Source organism: Xenopus laevis, chromosome 3L (assembly GCF_017654675.1).
Source record: "Xenopus laevis strain J_2021 chromosome 3L, Xenopus_laevis_v10.1, whole genome shotgun sequence".
Lineage (NCBI taxonomy): Eukaryota > Metazoa > Chordata > Amphibia > Anura > Pipidae > Xenopus > Xenopus laevis.
In genome coordinates this window covers 77,989,498-78,014,127 of record NC_054375.1, presented here as the reverse complement: position 1 = coordinate 78,014,127, position 24,630 = coordinate 77,989,498, and the positions used below count along the sequence as shown (strand labels likewise).

Genomic DNA, 24,630 nt, shown 5'->3' with positions numbered 1-24,630 from the left:
GAGTTTAGTTTTTCGAGGGTAGTTTCAGTAAAAAAAAAAAAAAACCTCAAGATTTATTATGCCCGAAGCAGCAAAAAGCTTAAATCCAAAAATACTCCAGCTAAAACCAGTCAAGGCCAAGTAGAAGTCAATGGCCTTTAATAAATAACCCCCTAATGTTCAGTATGTAACACATATAAGCACACCTATGATGCATTAAAAATGCTATATATTTTACTGGATTGTAAACAGGAAACTAAAAAGCATCAGATTTTAGTTTTAATGCAAAGTAGCATTAGACCTTATTTATGAGTTTTTCAATAAGATCATGTTGTTTTATTTATTTTGGAGAACATGCATTACATGTTTTTCTATATAGAAACATATACAGGCGGGGAGTGTGTAGACAGAGACAAATTTAGGGTAAGTCCACACAGGGCGTTTTGGGGAGATTTGGTCTCCTGTCGACTCATCGCCTCGTTTTTGCTGTGACCAATCTCCCCAAATGCCTTCCCTGAATATGCACCGGCTAAAATGAAAAAAAACGCTTGACGCTAATCACGCGCGGCGGTTAATTTTCCGAAGTCGCCCGAAGATGCAGAGGAAACTTCGGAAAACGAATCGCCGCGTGTGATTAGCGCTGGCGTTTTTTTTTTTCATTTTAGCCAGCACATAATCAGGGAAGGCTAATCGCCTTGTTAAGAAAAAGCTTCTTAACAAGGCGATTAGACGCCAGGTGACCAAATCTCCCCAAAACGCCCAATATTGCCTGACCCTTAAAGGAACAGTTTAGTGTGATAAAAACTGTGTAAATAGATAGGCTGTGCAAAATAAAAAATGTTTCTAATATAGTTGTAATGTATAAAGGCTGGAGTGACTGGATGTGTAACATAATAGCCAGAACACTACTTCTTGCTTTTCAGCTCATGGTTCATATATGTTCAGTGAGTTTGCAATTGATCCTCAGCATTCAGCTCAGATTCAAAAGCAACAGATATGAACCATGTGGCCACCCTTCAAGTCTCCGATTGGTTACTGCCTGGTAACCAGTCAGTGTTAACCAAGAGAGCTGAAAAGCAGGAAGTAGTGTTCTGACTGATATATTAGACGTATATATAAAATATGCACAGCTCAGAATAATCAAAAAGGTTATTGTGGAGATCAATGACCGGCTTTTTTAATGTGCAAATACAAACAAAAAATGTCCTAATAATTACACACAGTGGCGGGAAAAAACATGAAACAAATGTCATGAGGTCATTATATGTCATTAATATGGCTGCCACATATCCAAAATGACTGAAGAGTAGACCTTAAAATTATTTTTTGCAAAACACAAGCCCACATCACAGCTTACACTATACTATGACAATTCACATACAGGTAGCTGCAATACCTCTGGTATAGAAACGGAGAAAGATCTGTCTTCTTTGAACACTTTGGTTTTGAAATTGAGTTCATCATTGCCTGCACTGAAAACTTCATCCTGCATAGTATAAAAGAAAAATGAACCTTTGGATGAAATGTACACACATTAGTAAGAATGTAAAGTCTCTTTCCTAACAAGGTATTCTGAAACAGTGAAATACAGGTCACATTTAAGTAATTTTCAGAATTCAGCTCAACTCCTATTACAATCATGTGTCCTGTTGATGGAAAACATGTACTGAAAAATATATATATACACGTACATAAATAAAATGCCACCAAGCTGCAGCAGATGTTTTGTGACAGTTATCAATAATCTTTTTTATGATATCTTTGATATCTAGGGGCCATTGCAACCTAGATTAAACTTTGGTTACACCTGTCAAGTAAACAATTTTTAGATGTGTAAACTATATGTTATCTGGCCAACCTAATTACAAACATTTTTCATGTGTTAAACATACAAAACTCTCCCTATTCAGTCTTAACAGAGCATTAAAAAAAATGCATGTTTTCATTTGGGCCTTATAAAAAGCCCTGTGAGACAGACAGAGACACACACACACCTAATACTTGCTAGACCATCAATCTGCAAATGCACCTAGACCAGCAACTATAGTAACAGACTGTCAAAGAGACACCAAATTGTTGCTCTAGGTTCTTCTACAAATGTTTCAGATAAGATTGTAGGCTGTATGCAGGGCATCTCCTGATATCCCAGGAAGAATGGCCAATTCTAAGCAGTTCTTCAATTGGTCAACATTTTTTATTTTTCTTTATAGCTTTTTAATTGTTCTCCTTCTTCTTGCATTTTTCAAATGGGGGTCACTGACCCCACAAACCAAACATGTATTGTTCTGTAAACCTAAACCAACACATTTATTATTACTGCTACTTTTAATAAATCCTTTTTCTATTCTTGCACTCTTCTATTCATATTCTAATATCTTATTCAAATCAATGCAAGGCTAGGGTAATTTGGACCCTAGCAACAAAATAGCAGAAACTGCAAACTGAATAAAACCCCGAATAATAAAAAATGAGAACCAATTACAAATTGTTTCAGAATACCCCTCTCTACATCATACTAAAAGTTCATCTAAAGGTGAACAACCCCTTTAACTGCAATGAGAGGCAATAATTAGTGCTGCAATTTGCGCAAACTCTAGCATGGAAAAGCCTTAGGAACAACTGCAACTAAACACGCCGAAAGATTTTCTATAGAGAGTTTGTCTTATATAAAATTTGCTTGTTTGATCTGAATATTTTAAAAATGTTTATTTTATGCTACAAAAATGACATACCTTATAATGATCAAGATTTTTCCCATTAAATGTTATGGTACTTTTATGTTTCATTGGAATCAACGATGGATAAGGTTCATAGAACTGTGGACAATTTTCTTCCTGAAACACAATACAAAACAAACAAAAAGCTTACTGAATACTGGCAATTGTCGTTCATAGTTCATTGTAACTTTTTAAAGATAAAGATCCTTTCCACCTTCCATCCAAAATGTAAATTATGTAAATTATTGAAAACAGCACACATGCAGCTGCTGATATTTAAAACTGCTAGATATCCCATTTTATATTGCATATATGTATGCATTTTAAAAATGTAGCTTTTCCCAATCAGCTCTTGTTATCTATCTTTCCTACTCTAAACAAAATCTGTTACAAGCATCTTCAAGAAGCGGTTGATTGTAGAGTCCTTTCTGATAAAGGTCAATTGTTCTTGCTGTAAAGCACCCAAACCTATGTGCATGCTCTACTGTACCATATCAATGTTGGGAAGATATGGCCATTAGTATCAGATAATAAACCTAACTATACAGGTACATATCTTGTTGACAGACAACTGTATTGTTCCATTATTAACCTTATTGATAGATGTTTGAAATGTTTCCTTTACAGAAAGCTACAGAGGGGGAGATGCAATTCATAAGACCATACTTTGCACAGGTGACACTTTCCCATGTTATGCAACTACACAGAAAGGGTGCCAGCCTTTGAATAATATGATTAGAGATTATTCATTAGGAGTATTAGAAGGGGTATACCTTGATGTGTCACAAGTACTTTTGCAAATAACTAATTAAACTAGTAATTAAACACATGGCCAGGGAATGTGCACTGCTCAAACACCTTGTTTTACTCATAAGAACAAATACTAAATGACACACAATCATGCACAAAATAAAACTATCCCTTCCACTTACTTTGCAGTTTAGTACACTACTTATTAATAAGCAATTAGCTTGTGCCACCATCGTGATTACTGATATTACCGGTATATGAGAAGGAAGATGCAAGTAATTAATTACCATATTAGGCCCAATAACATCATCACTTAGAGAGGAGTCCTCACACCTGTGATTATTAACATCCCACTGGCAATTCCACCTGCTAGTTACACAGGATGTACATCTACAAATACAAGAGAAACATTTTATTAGTGTGTTTCCATAATCTCCGGCTTTTTTTAAGCAAAGCAGATTTTAATTGACTACTTACGGCAAATTCTCTGAAAGGTTCATTGCTTCTTTACAGCTATAGAATGGGTAAGAATAATTTGCAAAAAACACATCACCAGTGTGAAAGCGCAGGCTGATTGTAATGTAAACGTTATCTACAATAAAACAAAGAAAACAAAGACTACAGTAAAAATTAATTTGTACACAAGTTCTAAAAGAACATTCAAGTTTGACGGACAACGGAAAGTAAGCACAGTCAATTGAAGTTCTTTAACAGCTGCAGAGTTTCAAGTATATTATAGAGGTAAATCATACTGCAATCATAGTGTCTGTTTAAGGAACTGCATTTTTTTCTTTTGCTTTTCTTATGCCAACTGAATATCAAAGTCTTCAGTCTGCAATGTCAAGATTTCCATCTTGAATACTGAATTACCTTTGCCTTTCTCTGGGGGTGGAAAATGTGTTGGGGGTTGGCAAGAGATTGATCCATCTTGCTGTAACTCAGCTTTACTTTTCCTTTCTCCAAAGTCACACATCAGTTCATCATCATCTTGTAAATGTATTGAGGGTTCCACAGTTAATGTAACCTGTAACAAAGAACAACAATGGTTCCAGTAAACTCCAGAGCTATGCTGTAAGATTCTAATTCTAATTTTTCTATAATATGGGATTTGTATGAAAACAACTTTTTGCCCTTACAAAGGCATCAGCCCATTTACACTTTACCCAGACAAACATGTATGCCTCTGTTGATTAACCAAAACTGTACAAAATAGTATTTTATTTTGCTTTTAGTGGACATAAACATACAACAAGATCTAGTCCTTGGGCAAGAAGAGAGAAGGAAGTAAAGTGTATGATAGGAAGAGAGAAAGAGGTGAGCTGGGGGAGACTCATTAACTTAAAACATTCCATATATGTATCCATTACATTGGTTATATATAGCTTCTTATTACTGCAAAGCATTAACTTCCAGCCATGTACCCCAGATGCATTCGAATTTGTCCGGGCATCTGCGGGCCAGGTATACAAGTTTCTACTTGGGCAAAGAGTTGTTGAGTTTTTTTCCAGAAGTTTAATGCAGGTGGTTCCATGGATTTCCAGTATAGCAGTATTGCTTTCGTTGCATAGTAAAACAACTGTAGGTAACATAGTTTAGCTAGCGGGTTCAGTGGTAGTGTTCCCACAATTTCCAGAAGACACAGGCTGGGTGATAATATATAAGCAAGTGCTAAGGATGTTAAGTACCTCCCTCCAGAATCCCTGTATTTTGGGGCAGTCCCAAAAGACATGAATGAAAGTGCCCACCGCCCCAAGGCATTTGGTGCACTGGTTGATAATCCAGGGTAGATCCTGGCTAATCTTTGGTGAGTGAAATATACCCTATTAAGGAATTTAATCTGTATGTATCTATCCCTGCGGGAGATCGTGAGTTGGGGTACTAAGGTTAGGGCATCTTTCCACATCTCCTCCTCTAGACTTGGTATATCCTCTCTCCAGTGTTGTTTAACCTTATGTAATTGGTTGGTGTAGGAGAGCTGTGGACACTGGTCTCTCCTCCGTATTGATTCTGTGTAAGGAGGGGGAGGAGCCCCACCCTCTGTGAGCGACAGGAAGGAAGAGGGAGAGAGAAAGTGCTGCTGGGAGAAAGGAAGTGCTGCTGGGATATAGAATCAGCGGACTACAAGTAAAGTACAAGTACAGAGGGTACAGTGGCAGAAAAGCGCACTCTCTTAAGGTGCGGAAGGAAAGGGGGTCCTTGTCAGGGCTCTGAAGAACAAAGCATGCTCTTCTCAGGGCACGGAAAACCAAAGGGAGTCCTTAGGGCTCTGAAGCAACTGCCACATAAGTAGGTATTCCCTTCAGCAGTCCAGAGATCATTAGCTGTGTTATTTGAGTGAAGTTGCTCCTGGCTGGCAGGCTACCTGTATCACTGGAATATAAAGGTATAGTGTTCTGCCAAATAAACACATTAACCGTTCCACTGTGTAGGTGTATTGCGGATCATAGAAGTTCCCAGGGAGCGGTATTACAGTTCAGCCTGTCCTGACCTTGGGTGGAGGCACGCCAAATTAAAGTGAACATGCTCTCCCATATAGTGGAGGCACTGGACTCCTGTAGCGCCACACGCAACTAAATACGTGCTAGATCTCATGCAGTAGCAGAAGTGGGCTATATTGGTATTTGACTGCATCAATATTACATACATGTAGGTTAGTGTTTTTGCTAGCTCTTGTCAGCGGAGATATACAGTGGTGTGAAAAACTATTTGCCCCCTTCCTGATTTCTTATTCTTTTGCATGTCTGTCACACTTAAATGTTTTTGCGCATCAAAAACCGTTAACTATTAGTCAAAGATAACATAATTGAACACAAAATGCAGTTTTTAAATGAAGGTTTACGTTATTAAGGGAGAAAAAAACCTCCAAATCTACATGGGCCTGTGTGAAAAAGTGATTGCCCCCCTTGTTAAAAAATAACTCAACTGTGGTTTATCACACCTGAGTTCAATTCCAAAGGTTATAAAGCCATTTCTAAAGCTTTGGGACTCCAGCAAACCACAGTGAAAGCCATTATCCACAAATGGCAAAAACATGGAACAGTGGTGAACCTTCCCAGGAGTGGCCGGCCGACCAAATTTACCCCAAGAGCGCAGAGACAACTCATCCGAGAGGCCACAAAAGACCCCAGGACAACATCTAAAAGAACTGCAGGCCTCACTTGCCTCAATTAAGGTCAGTGTTCACGACTCCACCATAAGAAAGAGACTGGGCAAAAACGGCCTGCATGGCAGATTTCCAAGGCGCAAACCACTTTTAAGCAAAAAGAACATTAAGGCTCATCTCAATTTTGCTAAAAAAACATCTCAATGATTGCCAAGACTTTTGGGAAAATACCTTGTGGACCGACGAGACAAAAGTTGAACTTTTTGGAAGGTGCGCGTCCCGTTACATCTGGCGTAAAAGTAACACAGCATTTCAGAAAAAGAACATCATACCAACAGTAAAATATGGTGGTGGTAGTGTGATGGTCTGGGGTTGTTTTGCTGCTTCAGGACCTGGAAGACTTGCTGTGATAGATGGAACCATGAATTCTACTGTCTACCAAAAAATCCTGAAGGAGAATGTCCGGCCATCTGTTCGTCAACTCAAGCTGAAGCGATCTTGGGTGCTGCAGCAGGACAATGACCCAAAACACACCAGCAAATCCACCTCTGAATGGCTGAAGAAAAACAAAATGAAGACTTTGGAGTGGCCTAGTCAAAGTCCTGACCTGAATCCTATTGAGATGTTGTGGCATGACCTTAAAAAGGCGGTTCATGCTAGAAAACCCTCAAATAAAGCTGAATTATAACAATTCTGCAAAGATGAGTGGGCCAAAATTCCTCCAGAGCGCTGTAAAAAAGACTCGTTGCAAGTTATCGCAAACGCTTGATTGCAGTTATTGCTGCTAAGGGTGGCCCAACCAGTTATTAGGTTCAGGGGGCAATTACTTTTTCACACAGGTTTGGATTTCTTTTCTCCCTAAATAATAAAAACCCTCATTTAAAAACTGAATTTTGTGTTTACTTGTGTTATCTTTGACTAATAGTTAAATGTGTTTGATGATCAGAAACATTTTGTGTGACAAACATGCAAAAGAATAAGAAATCAGGAAGGGGGCAAATAGTTTTTCACACCACTGTAGCTCCAGAGTGGTCTCAGTAACCACTAGTGGCCTATGGGGGAATTGAGCTTGGAAGGCATGCCTCAGCTGCAGGTACCTGAACAGCATGTTAGCTGGAAGTTGGAATTCATTTTTAAGCACCTGGAATTATTTACAGTCCCCATTAACTATAATGTCTCCTGGTGTTTTAATTTCTGGCTATATCGGACACCGATTTTAAGTGCGGGAGGTATTTGTTACCCCATATGGGGGACCACTTGGACCAGACTGGCTGTTCTGGGAGACTTTGAGAGCCCTCTGGAAGGATTCCACTACTGTTCTGATGGGGGAGCGTTGTCTGATGCATTTGGGAAATACTCCTGTGCACCCACCAGTGCAGAAAGACTAATTGGCTGGCCAAAAAGTATTTCTCAAAGTTAGGCAAAGCCAGTCCACCCCCTGTCAGTGGGGCCTGCAGAGTCTGCAATGCCAGTCTGGGGAGCTCATCCGCCCAAATAAAACCTCTTATAATAGAGTCTTAATATAAAGTTCTAAAGGTCTAAAATAAAGGGTCTCAGGTCTTTGTGGATTTGTAGCCCTAGGTTTTTGGATACCACGTTTAGCTGTGCAATGATCTGTGGGCTATTGGGTGGAAGGACATCTACATGAAAGATCAAGGACTTGTCATAGTTGACTTTAAGTCAACAATATTTACCGATATTTGTCTGTAAATGGATCAGGGCTTGAAGGGAGTTCTTAGAAAATGCCAAATATAGGAGCATGCCATCGGCATATAATGGCAGCTTCTCTTCTAGGTCTCCTATTTGGAGCCCCCTTATTTCTCTCCTCTCCTGTATTTTAATCGCTAAAGGCTCAATAGCCAAGGCAACGAGCAGAGGTGACAGTGGGCAGCCTGCCTGGTCCCCCGTTTCAGTTGTACCGCTGGCGAGAGCATACCGGCCACTAAGACTCTAGCCTGTGATCGTACATAGAGTGCCTTGACCCACCCCACAAATCTGGGCACAAAGCCAAACCGAGTAAGGACTTTCCATAGATAAGGTCAAAATACAGTATAAAAAGCTTTTTTTTGTGTCTAGGGCTACTACTATCCTGCTGTTTGGATAACAAACACTAAGGTTGTTAAATAGACACCTAATGTTTATGTCAGTTGCCCTGACTGGCATAAATTCGGACTGGTCCAGGTGTATCAACTCCCTTATCACTCCCCACAACCTCAGTGCTAACACTTTTGCAAAGATCTTAACATCACAGTTAAGCAGTGATATCTGCCTGTATGATTCACATCTATGTGAAGTTTACCTTGTTTTGGGATCAGGTTAACATGTGCCTCATAGCAGGTGTCAGGTAGGTGTAAAGTTGGTGTCGCGTTGTTGTATATTGAGCGCAATTTAGGTGCAATTAATTCAGAATGTAGTTTGTACCATTCGGATGGGAGGCCATTAGGGCCTGGGGCTTTCCCTCCTGGTAAACTGTTAATGGCCTCCTTGACCTCCTCCAATGAGATATCCCTATCAAGCTCCGAGGCCCCATAAAGGTAGATGTATCTATAGTATCTAGAAAGACTTCGACATCAGTGGGTAGCTGGTCTGCGTTAGAGTCATATAATGTTTGATAGTACCTAGCAAAGCGATTGGCCATTTCGGGTTTAGCATTGGTCATAGACCCATCCTCTACTATGCACAGAATTTGATTTTCATTTATCTTTATATACTTTAAAAATAACCCAACTCATGCAGCACTTTAGTTAAAACTTATATTTATATCAAAAAAACAGCACTGTGTGTGCCATGCTCTGCCTGCCCTGTGCACCCTGTGTGTGCCATACTCTGCCTGCCCTATGCTCCTTGTGTTTGCCATAATGGTATGATATTTGTTCTGGGGGTTAGTATTTGAAAATTATTTTTAGGGGCCCTAAGGTCATGTGCTGTGGGGGTGCTGTGTTATCCATAGGGGAGGAAGAGGCATTTGGATTTAAGGTTATGTCTTAATATGACAACTTGTTTATCACATATGAGTGATAAGTGATATCCCTGCAGTGAGCACCAACCATTTGGTTTTTTGGAATGTTACCACCATTAATGTGGACATGGTAATGTGGTAACTTGGGTGTGGTTTAAAGTAGGTGTGTTTTAAAAACAGCGAATTGCTAATACTGGCTTCCATTATCGGCCCTCCCCTAGGTATGCCAGAAAAATTTCGGCCCTCTGTACCATAGAAGTTGGACAGCACTGATATAGATTGTTCATCAATCACTTTCTTGCCCCAGTGGAGCTTACAATCTAAATTCCTGAACACGGAAATCTTATCAATTAACTTGCCAATATGTCTGGGAGACTGCATACAAGTAAAAACCCAAGTAGACATAGAGACAGCATGAAGGCAGCATTGCGAACCATTATGACACCTTTACAAGTGTATCTGCTCTTCAGTATAAAGATCCCTCTATGAACAATCCTTTATTGCATCCCAGTGCATTATTGAGGTATACAAGCTGGCCACATCTAGTGTAGCGAGTATTGTATCATCGCCCACCATCAGTGAGGTGGCCACTTGGGATGTTATTTCCCATCTATCCCTTTAAACTCCATATGCATGCAATGCCATTTTTGAACAGACTGAATTTCTTACCTTGCCTACAGATATGACACTCATATTCATTGGGGTCGCACTCTTGACTTGCATACATATTCCCGAAGGACTAAATAACCAGTGGTTGCTATCATTGTTCCTTTGGCAATCGACTTTCCTTGAACATCTGAAAAGAAACAAAAAAGTTATCAGTTTTAGTGTTTAGACTTTATGAAATACTTTTACTGAGCTCTAAATCTTTGCCATACATATTACTGAACTTGTAACTGATTGCTTATACCATTCAGGGCCGCCATCAGGGGGGGGCAGGGGAACGAGTTGTAGGGGGTTCCGAGGGAAAGGGGTGCCCGGCCACGCCGCACTTACTTGATTAGCCAGGCCCCCCTGCTTTCTGAGAGATGCCGACTTTGGGAAGGCAGGATGGGAGCATAAGGGGAGGTAGCTTCTGTCCATTATTTTCCCTTATTGGTCACAGAGTTTAAGTCCCAGTTGAGCTGCTGAGGGATTGGATAACTGAGGTTTGAACTTCCCCTCCAGCTCATCCAATCACCATAAAGCTTTACCGGGACTTGAAATTCTATGACCAATAAGGGAAGAAAATGCGGTCAAGAAGAAGCAGCCATCTGTGCTCCCCTCCTCCATTCTGTAGTTGGCAGCTCACTTACAGCAGGTGGGCCACACTAATGAAGTAAGTACAACATGGCAGGGCCCCCCTAAAGGCAACCCTTTGTGGTCCCTGTTGTGTGGTGGGGACCTGGGCACCAATTTTTTTTAAGCTTTTGGGAGGCAAGTTTTTTCATAATCCGTTTAAGGGGGGCCCTGCCCACCAATGTTCTTATAATGTGGGGGGGGGCACCATGTGGGGTCCTAGCCACCAATGTTTTTAATGGGGGTCCCTGACCACAAATGTTTTTTTATTAACATGTGGGAACCCTAACCACCAATGTTTTTTTTTTTTTACTGTGTGGTGGGGGTGGACCTGTGGGGGTGAGGAGGGCGGACTTGTAGGCGGGACTTGTAGTGGGTGCAGCCCAGGGGGCCCAGGAAATTTTGTCGTATGGGGCCATGCGATTTCTGATGGCAGCCCTTATACCATCAATATGCGCTTGTGATCTCTGTACTTGGGAGTCAATATGAATGAATACAGTGCAATTTATGTAGCATATATCAAGTTTTTACTTGGTTGTTGTCCCTGGTAAGAGGAGCTGTTAGCAGGTTAGCCTAGAATGTCTATTATAAGAAAATCTTACACGTACTTTCCTTCAAGAACACACCAACCACAATAAGGATCATTTGTTGCGATGCATTCATTGCAATTAGAAGACCGGGCACAGTCTTGAACAGGAACTTTGTAGGCCTACAGACAAAGCATATTGTAAGAAAGAAATGCCCCAACCATAAATACATAACTGTGACAATTTTAAGGCATATAAATATTAATGCATCTCACATATATTAAACCCTCCACGATTGCAAAACTGAGGGTTCATTATAAACTTTTTTTTTGTATATATTCCATAATATTCCATAACGATTCACAAATATTAATACTACATAAACAGAGCTTTCACCTTATTTTATATAGGTCTTATCTGTAGTACTTTCCAGACAAATGGAAGGTGGATACAGATGATGAGAAACTGTTACTAATACAGTAGATCCCTCATTTTACATCCCCTGATTTTAAGTTTTTCCTGATTTTACATTTTCCTGGATTCTACACCATTTTTTTCTGGTCCCCTGAAAAACGTAAAATGGGGGTTCTACTGTGTTGTCTTGACCAATTGTCTGTATTAAATTTAATCGTAATGACTTTTGAACATTGATCGTCTGTCTTCTTCTGGGAAATAAAATCAGCAGCAAAGAATCAATAATTTTGTTCTACCAAGAATAAAGCTTTAACAGGTGCAATGCTCTAGTAAGAGCAAGAGCAAGCAGAGCTGCAGTAGATGCTAATGAGGCTACAGTCTGAAGCAATGCAGAATGAAATGCAGGGAGTCCTGGTGATCACCATTATAAAAAAAGTTGCCAAGTTAAAGGGATATCAGAAATTCATGTGTTTAGTAAAATAAGGGGATGGATCATGTGTAGTTTTTTTCTAACTGATTCTGTACTGTAGTGTTTTGGCTCAACCCTAGAAGTTATTGCTGATTTTTTAGCTTTAATTGGGGAAATATTTTTCTTGGTACATGATACTAATTCGATTTCCTTTCTGGCAAACATTTCTTTTTCTGCCTAGTTTGTAATCCTGCAAATAAGGGTTTGGAGAGTGTTTGTGTGTGGGTAGTATTATCTCATCAGCATTTCTTATTATTTTCTAAGAGCTGCAGAGCAGTAAAAGCAGAACCCTGGTCAGCGATAAATCTTTCATAGACCAGTGGAAACCCCAATAAAGCCAGTACACTCATGCACACTCCTTTACTGGTTGTAGATCATACAGAAATAAATCACAAAAAACGAAAAGGAAGAACAGAGCAAGCTGAAAATCCTTTTTGAAGCCCGAGATACTAACTTCTAGTTTTGACAAGAAAGTCGGCTAGCAGGAGATTGGGGCATACACACAAGAGCTTCTTGAGAGCATGATATTTTTTTTCAGTATTTATATGTAAAATATTAAAGGAGAAGAAATGGAAGTTAGAAAAGCCTAGCAAGCACCACAGATTGATCATTTTCCAGCTTCTTCTTTTTTTCGGACTGGGGGGCCTGGGACCTGCCAGAGCTGCTGCCTCAGAGCCCACCTCCTGCGGCGCACTGTTTTTTCTGCGGCTGCCTTGTCGCGGCAGGAAGAGAGCGGATCTGGGCTGGCAGCGCCCACATTTCGACCCTGCGTATGCGAATATGCAGTAGAGTGAACAGACAAGCTTTAACAAAAAAGCCAGCTTTTTCACTCTACTGTGCACGTTTGGCCCCTGGGATTTTGATGAAACAAGTGGAAAACGAGAATCACTTGGTGCTTGCTGAGAAGAAACAAGGCCGGGGCAGTTTTCTGCTAACAGAAGCTCAGGCAGGTATCAGGTAATTACAATCGCCTAGGGGTGCCTAACTTTTGAAAGATGATTAACTTTGTCCAGGATAGAAGTGTCATTGAGGGTTATAATTGATTTTTTTTACTTAATTTTTTAGAGTTACTCTTCCTTTAAATTAATAGGGCTATGTATGAACATACTTGTTATTGTTATTTCATGCACTAAAGAAGGAAAAACCTGAATCGAAAGCCACACTCTACTTCCTGCTTCTAAAAAAACAGAAGCAAACATCCCACAGTACACTGAAAAGCCACTTTAGAATAAGATGTTTTTTTTTATTTATCTAAAAGCCCAACAGTCTATAGCAGAGAGGTGTTCATTTATATCAGGGCTGTCCAGCTGGCAGCCTGCAGAGCACATGCGGCCGTGGCTCTCCAGATGAAAGTCTACCTGCTGTGTCTGTTTACCTTGTGTAAAATTTAATAGGTATCACTACAGAGATTAACTGGCCCCTGCATTGTTTAAACATCTGTAATCCCCTGTATTTTTCACACATGTAATCCCTCCTGTATTGTTCACACCTGTGACACCTCTATTGTTCACATCCTAAAATCCTGTACTGTTCACACCTGAGACCCAGACTGAAACTGCCCACATTGTTCCCCTCTTCACACCTTATACAAAATGCTAATGGGGCACTAGCACTGTGTCATGTGGCTAACACTTGCTTCATTATCGGCCCAGCACCATATAGACCAGAAAAATCCCGGCCCTCTGTAACAGTGTCGGACTGGGACACCAGGGGCCCACCAAAAGACCTTAGATCAGGGGCCCATTCTCAGTACTGTTATAATTCCTCTTCTCACGCAACCTCTATTCTGCTAGTCTCTTTTCTTTACATGCTATAATCTATTATTCAATCTATTTAGTCTCTTTGTTCTCATAGAAATAAGTAATGGCCATGAAATAGGCCAAATGTTTTAAAGCAGGAGGGCCCACTGACACCTGGGCCCACCGGGAGTTTTCCTGGTATTCCTGTGGGCCAGTCCGACACTGCTCGGTAGCAAAGAAGTTGGACAGCACCGATTTATATAAAGGTTTTTTTAGTGCCCTGCTGATTTGTTTTGTAATAGGAGCTGGAAATCTGATTTGAACTAGATTGTTAAATTTCAGATTTCTGTCCCCAATAAGCTCTACTTAGTGAACTAATGCTAAAAAAGAAGCTACTGTATATTGCTCCTTGAATTGCATGAGAATGAGGCTTAGTTGATAGTGAAACATTGCATTTATAAATTATTTAAATATAAGAAATATGATCTACTGTAGCTAAAACTGAAAGAACATTTACAGCTGACGTAAAAAAAAATGATATGGTCTTATTATAAAGGGGGGTCATTTTGTAATGACAATATCCCTTTAAATCCAGATGCCAACAATGGCACGTTGAAGATGTAGATACTCAGAATGGCATAGTAATATTTATAACATTTCAACAGCACTTTTCACATGCTAAAAAAGTAGTTATCTGGATAAAATTCCCATCCCCAAAATACAAGAACTGTCTAACTAGCTCAGCTCTCCAATCAACAAGGTGCTATACGAAACCACACATAGAAAGTGTAGTAGATTTGAAAGTGGTTGATATACCACAAACTTATTTGCGGAAGTGCATATCATTTCAACGTGTTTAAATATCAAATTTTTTTTATTATAATTTTGGTATGTGCAACAGACAGATTGCACGGGTCACCCTCATATAGAAAAGGTTTACCTTTTTCTTAGTCATTACATACAAATGTTTTTGATCGATATCAAACACCATGCCATTTTTCACTGCACTCGATGTATCAATGGAAAGGCTCCTATACTCATACGAATGGTCTCCGATAAAAGCCTAAAAAAAAGCAAGAAATCGAGTTATGGTTTGTGTGCAGATTAATAACCACAGAATTAAGATGGCCATAGACATGCAGATTATTAGCCTATGTTGGACGAATTGTCCGTACCATCTTCTGACCTGCAACTAACCATTCAGATTAATTACACTGGTCAATAAGCAGTTACATTTACAAATAACCTTAAAATCATTCAACATGTGTAATGTAAAATGAAAATTAGCTTTTTTTAATATTTTTTTCATTTGGCAACATTTTACTTTTGGGTTTACATCTCTAATTCTACATGCTATTTAATGTTTCCCTGGGTATTTATTACATTTGTTTTGCACCAAACAATTATCTGTCTTAAAAATGATAATTACCTTCACAAGTTTTCCTTCAGCTGTTCCCAAAAATGCAATGGTGTGCTCATTCTCAACAGCAATGGCAACTGAGCTATAAGGATTCTTCTCTCTTATTAAGACGGAACTTTTGGATACCCCCTCCTTGCACTCCAAGGGGTAGGGCAAGTGTTCTGACCCACAGGAATATTTGCTGGCAGAATCCTTTGAATGAAAGAAACAGAAAATCAATTTAACCATTTTAAGAGATATGCATTCTAAGTAGGGATGTACCGAATCCACTATTTTGGATTCCGCCGAACCCCCGAATCCTTCACGAAAGATTCGGCTGAATACCGAACCAAATCCTAATTTGCATATGCAAATTAGGGATGGGGAGGAGAAAACATTTTTTAATTCCTTGTTTTGTGACAAAAAGTCACGTTATTTCCCTCCCCGCATTAATTTGCTTATGCAAATTAGGATTCAGATGGGCCGGGCAGAAGGATTCGGCCAAATTAGAATCCTGCTGGAAAAGGCCAAATCTTGACCGAATCCAGAATTCGGTGCATTCCTAATTTTAAGCAACCTATAGGTGCAGTTTTGAGATATTACCCATTAAGATACAAACATTGTTATGTTTTTTTTTTTTTTTTTTTGGCTACAATAAATTTTTAGAGGGCAGAGCAGGAAAAGATCAGAACAAATGTAGGCAGCACATTAAATGTCAAAAATGGGAAATTTGGACCAGAATCAACAGTTCTTAAAGGCCATTCACACAGCATTTTTACAACATTGCCACATTAATTGCTAATGTTTTGTCATTGCAAGTTGTTTTGTTTCTACAAGATCAACATCAATGTAAATGTCCTCTATGACCTATGACTTGAAACTTCAAATATTTATTAAACTGCTATATTCTGGTTATAAATTGCAACAGCTTGCATGTATGTAGAACAAAGGTTATTGTGGGACTGAAGATGTGGGTGAACTATAGCTGTGCATGGAATAGGCCTAGGCTGTAAACTCTTTTCAAGTATTTTATCAACCATTTTATTTACTAAAAGAACAGTAGGGTGGACCCCTATGCAAATTTTTTTTAAAAAAAATCTGTATCCTTTCTGTTGACTACAAAAGGGGTTTGGAAAGAAGAAAAAATGGAATACAATATAAAGAAAACTTTTTAAAATCAGGCAAGATTTTCTTGTGTTTTCTTACTTCCTGATGCCCAAACCAAAGGTATGATCATAATACTTCTTAGTAAATAGGCAGCATGCATATTTTTTAAACACCAAAGACAATTTTTCGTAATAAAATATCATCTGCCAAGAATAAGGTAAAGAAAAGGTCATCAATTAATTATAACAAGATAAGAAATCTCTATAAGCCAAGCATATAACAAGTGAATTTTACCGCTTGTGAAGTTCTACAGGACAGGTCTCCTCCATATGGCTTGAAAAATAAATTCTTGGCATTTTCTGAGTAACATTTTTTACGGTTTTCTTCAAATATCTCATTAATCTCAGACAGGGAAAATATACAGAGGGCAGTCTGATCTGAAACTTGTTTTTTGCTAAAAACACCAAAGAGAACAGCTGTTGTTGAAACCTTCATGCTGTCTGTCAAGTTACTGCCTGGTGTGGTAACGAAAACGGAGTGGCTGAAATGGTAGCTCTCACCATTCTTCTGATTTTTACATTCAAGAGGCATCTCAATATAGGAATAATAGTTGAAATCCTCCTTACACAGACGGGAAATAAAAGTTCGATTCACATTACTAATTCGAACTGTTCGCGTTGAAACAAAATATACATAAGTGTCATCCTCAAAAGCAGTTACAAATTGCTGGAAATGTTTTACATGATCAACAGATTTAAATGTTGCAGAGTCTTGATAGGCTTCAAAAACATCTCTATCGTCTTTCTTTTCCAGGATCCGCGTACTTATGATAATTCCATTGTCATTTTGTACATTGCCTTTTCCAACAAATAAAAGACTTCTATTTTCCTTCCTATTGTAAGTGACCAATCCAACAGTAGATATCATTTCATCATTGCTTGCCACAAATGACTTTTCTCCTCGGTTATCCTCATACCAAAGCTCTGTTGAAATATCGGCCATACCCCTCAATGAGCAAATTCCTTTAAAGATGCTGCCACATACAATTATCCGTTTAAATGGCTTATCTAACAGCAGCAGCTTGTTATAATTATCTGTCTTTTCTGCAGAGGGACACTGCTGGGAGTCAATGGGTGGTGTGCAAGATTTTTTATCTAATTTTGGACCTGTGGTAAAATTGACTTGCAGCTGAAGTTCTGCAGAAAGCTGGTACAAATGGTTTACAGCTCCAATATAAATGATGCCAGTGTCTTTGTCAACAGCAAGATGGTTTAAATCTGTGTCACTATGGAAATAACGAAATGTTTGTGCTTCTGGCATCAATATGATGCAGATAAATAAGCTGGCAACTTGTATCCATAAAGCCATTGTTGGAAAGAGTCTGTTGGAAAAAAAAGAGGACAACTGTAATTGGAGAAAAAAGTTTAAAAGTACTGTTAAAATTCCAAGAAACGTAGGATTGGAAAATATTTAATATATGTAAATAAATACATGAATACGTTATTTTGCAAATGTAATTCCAACCGAAGGCAGAATTTGCTGGTTCTGACTCTTGAAACAATGCAGTAGGTCTGCTGGAATCTGATACATTTTCAGGATATTTTTAGGATTCAGAAGCAGGCTTTCAGTACAATAACATTTACAAATCATTTTAAATCCACTAACAAGTATACATGTCTTAAATAACTCATATTGGTAGGCTGCTTAGGATTCTTGCAAAAAATTATTTTTGGGTGGCCGTTCCCCTTTAACTATTTCCCTTTATATTTTCCAGCTAATGAAACCTTTACTCTGACCTTCTTGAAACTAATTTTTTCTGTGACATTAATTCATGAATAGGGATGGACGAATTTTTTCGCCTTGTATCGCTGAAAAAATGACGCCCATAGGCTTGTATGGTGGCGTAAAAAAAAAAAAAAAAAAAGACGCGCGACAATTTTGCCGCGCGACAATTTTTTTGATGCCCGTAGACTTTAATGGGTGTCTGCGACATTTCGCTGGCGGCGAATTTTTGACGAAACTGGTCAAATTCGCCCATCCCTACTCGTGAAAATGTTTATTGAAACTGAAATAAAGCCATTTCAAACCTCATACAAGCAAACAGTGTAAAAAAATATGAGAACAAATCATCGGTTCAGGGTGTGATACAGATCAATGCTTTATAGCCTGTCCAACAAAATGCTGAGAGTGCTCATGAAACTATTACATTCACAGACTTAGGGGATTTATCAATTTAAAAATATAATTTATATACTTCAGACACAGGAAATTCCAATATAGTGAGTGAGACTACACAAGTGATTTCACTGCTCTGTAACTTGCCTTTTTTATTAAAGGAAAACTATACCCCCAAAATGAATACTTAAGCAACAGATTACAGTTTATATCAAATTAAGTGGTATTTTATAGAATCTTGTCAAACTGCAATATAAGTAAATATTGCCTTTTTACATCTCTTGCCTTGAACAACCATTTTGTGATGGTCCGTGTGCTGCTTCAGAGATTACCCGACCAGAAATAATGCAGCTCTAACAGGAAGAAGTGTTGAAGCAAAAGACAGAACTCTGTCTGTTAATTGGCTCATGCGACCAAACATGTATGGTTTGTTTGTGTGTACCATGAATCCTAGGATCCCAAGGGGCTGTCCTTATTTTTTAAAATGGCAATTTTCTATTAATGATTACCTAATGACACATGCTACTAAAAAAAAAGTATATTATTATGAAAATGGGTTATTTACATGAAGCAGAGTTTTACATATGAGCGGTTTTATTCAATATAATAAAAATGATGCCCATAGGCTTGTATGGTGGCGTGCGACAAAAAATAGAAAAAGAAAAAAAAAAAAAGACGTGCGACAATTTCGCCGCGCGACAAAATTTTTTTGGTGCCCATAGACTTTAATGGGCGTCTGCGACATTTCGCTGGCGGCGAATTTTTAATGAAACTGGTCAAATTCGCCCATCCCTACTCGTGAAAATGTTTATTGAAACTGAAATAAAGCCATTTCAAACCTCATACAAGCAAACAGTGTAAGAAAATATGAGAACAAATCATCGGTTCAGGGTGTGATACAGATCAATGCTTTATAGCCTGTCCAACAAAATGCTGAGAGTGATCATGAAACTATTACCTTCACAGACTTAAGGGATTTATCAATTTAAAAATATAATATATATACTTCAGACACAGGAAATTCCAATATAGTGAGCGAGACTACACAAGTGATTTCACTGCTCTGTAACTTGCCTTTTTTATTAAAGGAAAACTATACCCCCAAAATGAATACTTAAGCAACAGATTAAGTATTTATATCAAATTAAGTGTCATATTATAGAATCTTGTCAAACTGCAATATAAGTAAATATTGCCCTTTTACATCTCTTGCCTTGAACAACCATTTGATGACGGTCTGTGTGCTGCTTCAGAGATCACCCAACCAGAAATAATGCAGCTCTAACTAACAGGAAGAAGTGTTGAAGCAAAAGACAGAACTCTGTCTGTTAATTGGCTCATGCGACCAAACATGTATGGTTTGTTTGTGTGTACTATGAATCCTATGATCCCATGGGCCTGCCCTTATTTTTTTAAATTGGCAATTTTCTATTAATGATTACCCAATGACACATGCTACTAAAAAAAGTATTATGAAAATGGTTTATTTACATGAAGCAGCGTTTTACATATGAGCTATTTTATTCAATATATTTTTAGAGAGACATTGTTCCGGGGTATAGATTTCCGTTAAATGTAATATTTAAAACTATTATATCTGAATTTTCTCCATGTTGTGGGGCAACTATCTGATGACTGTATATTTATAGGCCAGGTTGTATTAAAAGTATAATGATGTTATCCTCTACTGAGGAGACTATAGTATAAGTACATTTTTGCAGCATTTGACATAATGGTCAAACATGAGCCTGACCACAAAGTAACCACATCAGTCAGGCGAAAGTTTAGGCCCATGCATTTCAAATCCATCTGTAGTGCTGATACAGTGCTGTTTTGGCTAGCCAACTTTTATAATAGGAGAGACTCGCTGTTCGGGAGCAAAGAAGATCTACAATTGCCAGAATAACTCTGCAATTTAAAGGAGAAGTAAAGCTTAACAAAGAAGTAGGCCAGAATTGCTGTACATTAGTTTAGGGTTCCGTATCAGCCCTTTTGCAGTGAAGTCCAAATATGCCCTGTCTTTTCTGATGATTCACAACACATGATAACTGCTGTTGGTTACCGGACATTAAGGACTGTTTCACAATATACTTTATATATTGTATAATTCTAAGATGATTAGTTATCATTTCAGATTGTAATAGAAGGAGAAAAGGAAAGCAAACCCTAAAAGGTGCACCTCCCCATCGTTGGATCCGATGACTCAAAGAACCAATTACAACTTAACTTTTATTGATACTAAAATAAAAACCAAAAGACCAGAAAAAATTAAAATGATTGTTAAAAACAGGGGGATAAACGGACTGTAATTAAATTGAGCGATATATACAAGCCGTCAGGTGGAGATTAGACCAATCATAAGGTCTTGGGCTAACCACGGTGCATGGATGGGGGTTAGTAACCAATTTACTGGAAAGCAATGGGTAAAAACCCGATCCTCGCAGGTTCCCTTCCTTGATTCACCATCCACCCCTTCACCCTCCGTTTAACCCTCCCAGTTCCTTGGAAGGGGAACCAAGTGGAGTCTCTCTGCTGCACACTTCGCAGCCGTCGGGATTTAACCCTCAGACGCACCCCCCAATTCTATCAGGGAGATGTGCAGGTACAAGTGAATACTTCCAAATTCTACCCCAGCAAGGCTCCGTTGATTGCCCTCCCCTTCACCCACAGAGCGTCCCTCACGGTATCGCCGTGGATCAAGGCCCGTAGCAAGCCGTATTCGTTTGCACCCCCTGCCTAACCAGTCTAAAAAGCGCCTGACACGCGTTTCACCGGCTCGCAGCAGGCTTTGTTTCAGATTCACATTACATAGCAGCTCAGAAACCAATTTGCATTAGAACGTTAAAAATCAGCCTTGTATAGTATTAGCTTCTATGACGAACAAACCTAATTTTCTACTGGATGATTTGCGATGACCCATAAATTTAGCTTCTCAACAGCTGCTCAGAGCACACACAGCATGGGTAGTGTCACTGATACTCTAAAGATTTCTATCTTCAATCTTGTTAGTAATCATCCAGGTCTTCAAAGCTGGACACAGGAGATAGCCTGCTATGGGGCTGTTAAAACTGGGCTGGTGCAGTAGGTTCAGTATGTAAAATATAGTATTTCTAGTCATACTCCATTATTATTTAAGTTTGCTCATACAGAATTCTCTTAAAGGAACAGTAACATCAAAAAATGAAAGTTTTAAAGTAATGAAAATATAATGCAGTGTTGCCCTGCACTGGTAAAACTGATGTGTTTGCTTCAGAAACACTACTATAGTTTATATAAATAAGTTGCTGTGTAGCAATGGGGGCAGCCATTCAAAGGAGAAAAGGCTCCGGTTACACAGCAGATAGCCGATAAGCTCTGTAGAACATAATGGTGTTATCTGCTATCCATTATTTAACCTGTGCCATATACAGTAGCCTTTTTTCAATTTCCGCCATTGCTACACAGCAGCTTGTATATATAAACAATAGTAGTGTTTCTGAAGCAAACAGATCAGATTTACCAGTGCAGGGCAACACTACATGATATTTTCATTAGTTTAAAACACTTTCATTTTTTGGTGTTACTGTTCCTTTAAACTAAGTTAATTTTAATAGGGACATTTTCAAATTTATCTTTGAACTTCACCATCTTGTTATTACAGTCTTAATGATATCAGATAGCATTAGTCAACATAAAAGTTAAATAGTAGGACATTTTATTGAAACAATTTAAAATGTTTAAGAAAGCTTAAATGGGCAGATGTAGTGTGTTAAACGGTTATATTCCTCAGCAACTATTTAGATCATGTATGTGTCTGTAATAGGCCACATATCTTTTTGGCTGCATTAAAAATACAATCAGGCAACAACGCCCAAACTTTGTTTGTCTTTCAACAGGTCTGTACAGGTCCATTAAGTGTTCCAAATGTCCAACTGAGAGGATCTTATAATGTGTAGTCAACTTTACCATGTTAGAAGCTCAGTTTAGTCTAATGTGAGTAAATATGCTTGTTTCACTTTATCAATACAAAATCTGTAGCAAACTGTAGCCAACACATACAGAGGCACTCAGATTTTTTGGTCAATTCATCAGGGCAAGCGAGGTACCATAGTATAGGCTACATTCCCATCCCAAAGAAACAGAAGTCCTATGAGAGTGAAATTTCAAAAGTCTCCCCACAAGACCACGCACCTCAAAACTGTACAATATTCTTATAGTGCTAACAGCACTGTGTACTTCTTTTGGCTCTCTCTAAATACAGATATACAAAGCTATAATGGACATCCACACAGAACACAATCTTCACTGCCATCTTGCTGCTCTAAAGCTTGCCATACACAGACTGATAAAAGTTGCCAACTCAGCAGTTTATTGGCTTGTATATGGTGCCCATCGTTTAGGCTGCCCCACTTAAAGTATTCAAGTAAAATTCATTATGGGTGTTAATGTGTTAGGCACCACACAGTGAATACAATTGCTTACTTTACCTGGGCTGGTGCTCCTATTTGCTGAAAAATGCACTGGACTGGGGTAATATCACTTGAGCTCTTTGTCACCATCAATGCCAATGACCCAGTGATACTCTACACTGTCCTGTATATTGGGCATGTCTAGTAAAGTAAAAATCCAAACTTTAACTGGGGGGGGGGGGTTGGTTCACAACACACTTGCACAGTGAATTTGACCTGATTATCCTTAAACCTAAAATGATGAATATGGTTAGTAGAGACTAACACCATACTCATCCATCATTTGTGTTCTAGCTAAGTCACCCTGTCTTCGATTAGAATGGGCTTACTAAACTTTGACAAGGTTTAAAAACCTCATCCTTGGTTATACCCTGGTGCCTTGAAATCTCTAAGCACAGTTTCCTGTACCATTTTGTCATAGTTATTGGTACCAACTGTAAGTTGGAGGTTTCCTTATTATTCATGTATTCAACTATAGAGAATTTAAAAAGTTCAAAACATTCAACATTATTTAATTTAGAAGAGGAAATGGCAGGTAGGACATGCCTTTCAGGTGCTAACATACACTAACACATCATCAAAGCTCAAATAAATGTAAACAAAGCATTCTCTCAATGGTGTAACAAAAATTAACCACTAGAGGTCGCCTATGAGCTTGGCAGAAGTATAAGCCAGGCAAACCCAGAATAAAGGCATAGTAATAAACCACTGTGTGATTGTTTTGGAAACCACTCCAAATGGTATAGTTAATGACCAGAAAAGAAAGCCACAAGACATGCCAAAGAGTAATTTCTGACCTAGTTTTCTGAATAAGGACATTTTCATTGCTTGTGCAATCTCTTATGCAGTAAACAGAGAAACATATGCCACCATACATCCTAATTACTAGGGAAAATTAATTTATTCATACAGCTTTAAGCTCTTTATTGAAGGGGATCTTAACCCCAAAAAGAAATATGTGTAAACTTACTCAAAGTGATCATTTTTTTTATAGCTCTTATTGAAGGCCCAGAGTGTCCATGACCCTGTGTAAACACTTTTGCTGAGCCAAAAGAAGTCTAAAAATACACATTTCTACCAAATGGCTAAAAATAAAAAATGTGGCAATGACAGTCAAATCCTTCACGGATAACACCATAAATGTGAGTTATGCTTAAGTAAATAAAAATAAAACAAAGTAAAAGTTTGAATAACCTCAGGTCAAAGTACAACCAAGAAAAAACATATTTCAAATGCAATATTCTGACTTGCCCATGTATAAATGCTTCTGAAGCCTTAGAAAAAATAATGAACGGGAAACGAAAGAACCAGTTACAAAACATAAAAATAAAACAGCTACTACATAGTTAATTTTGGATAAAAAAATTTCAACCTCTCAAAATGACCAGTATATCTATCTATTCCCATCATGAAAAGTGTCTGCAACACAAACATGCTCAATGTGCTCTGAGCAGCTTTTGAGAAGCTAAGCTTAGGGGTTGTCGCAAATGATCAAGCAGAAAATGAGGTTTGCCTGTAATATAAGATGATGCTACAAGGCTGATTATTAGATTATCATGCTAGTTG

At 38.5% G+C, this 24,630-nt stretch overlaps 1 protein-coding gene across 9 annotated transcripts in view; it reads right to left on the bottom strand.

The window, feature by feature from the left end:
• plxnb2.L (plexin B2 L homeolog) overlaps positions 1 to 24,630 on the bottom strand; it is a 115,984-nt gene that overhangs the window by 27,465 nt on the left and 63,889 nt on the right. For all 9 annotated transcript variants that reach the window (XM_041586424.1, XM_018252602.2, XM_018252597.2 and 6 more), the window contains 10 exons: positions 16,736 to 17,822; positions 15,365 to 15,547; positions 14,876 to 14,998; positions 11,395 to 11,495; positions 10,178 to 10,304; positions 4,317 to 4,470; positions 3,924 to 4,038; positions 3,734 to 3,836; positions 2,712 to 2,813; positions 1,376 to 1,465 (listed from right to left, as the gene is read on the bottom strand). In XM_041586424.1, coding sequence (XP_041442358.1) covers positions 1,376 to 1,465; positions 2,712 to 2,813; positions 3,734 to 3,836; positions 3,924 to 4,038; positions 4,317 to 4,470; positions 10,178 to 10,304; positions 11,395 to 11,495; positions 14,876 to 14,998; positions 15,365 to 15,547; positions 16,736 to 17,809 — 2,172 coding nt within the window. In that variant the 5' untranslated portion in view covers positions 17,810 to 17,822. The remainder of the gene's footprint in view (positions 1 to 1,375; positions 1,466 to 2,711; positions 2,814 to 3,733; positions 3,837 to 3,923; positions 4,039 to 4,316; positions 4,471 to 10,177; positions 10,305 to 11,394; positions 11,496 to 14,875; positions 14,999 to 15,364; positions 15,548 to 16,735; positions 17,823 to 24,630) is intronic.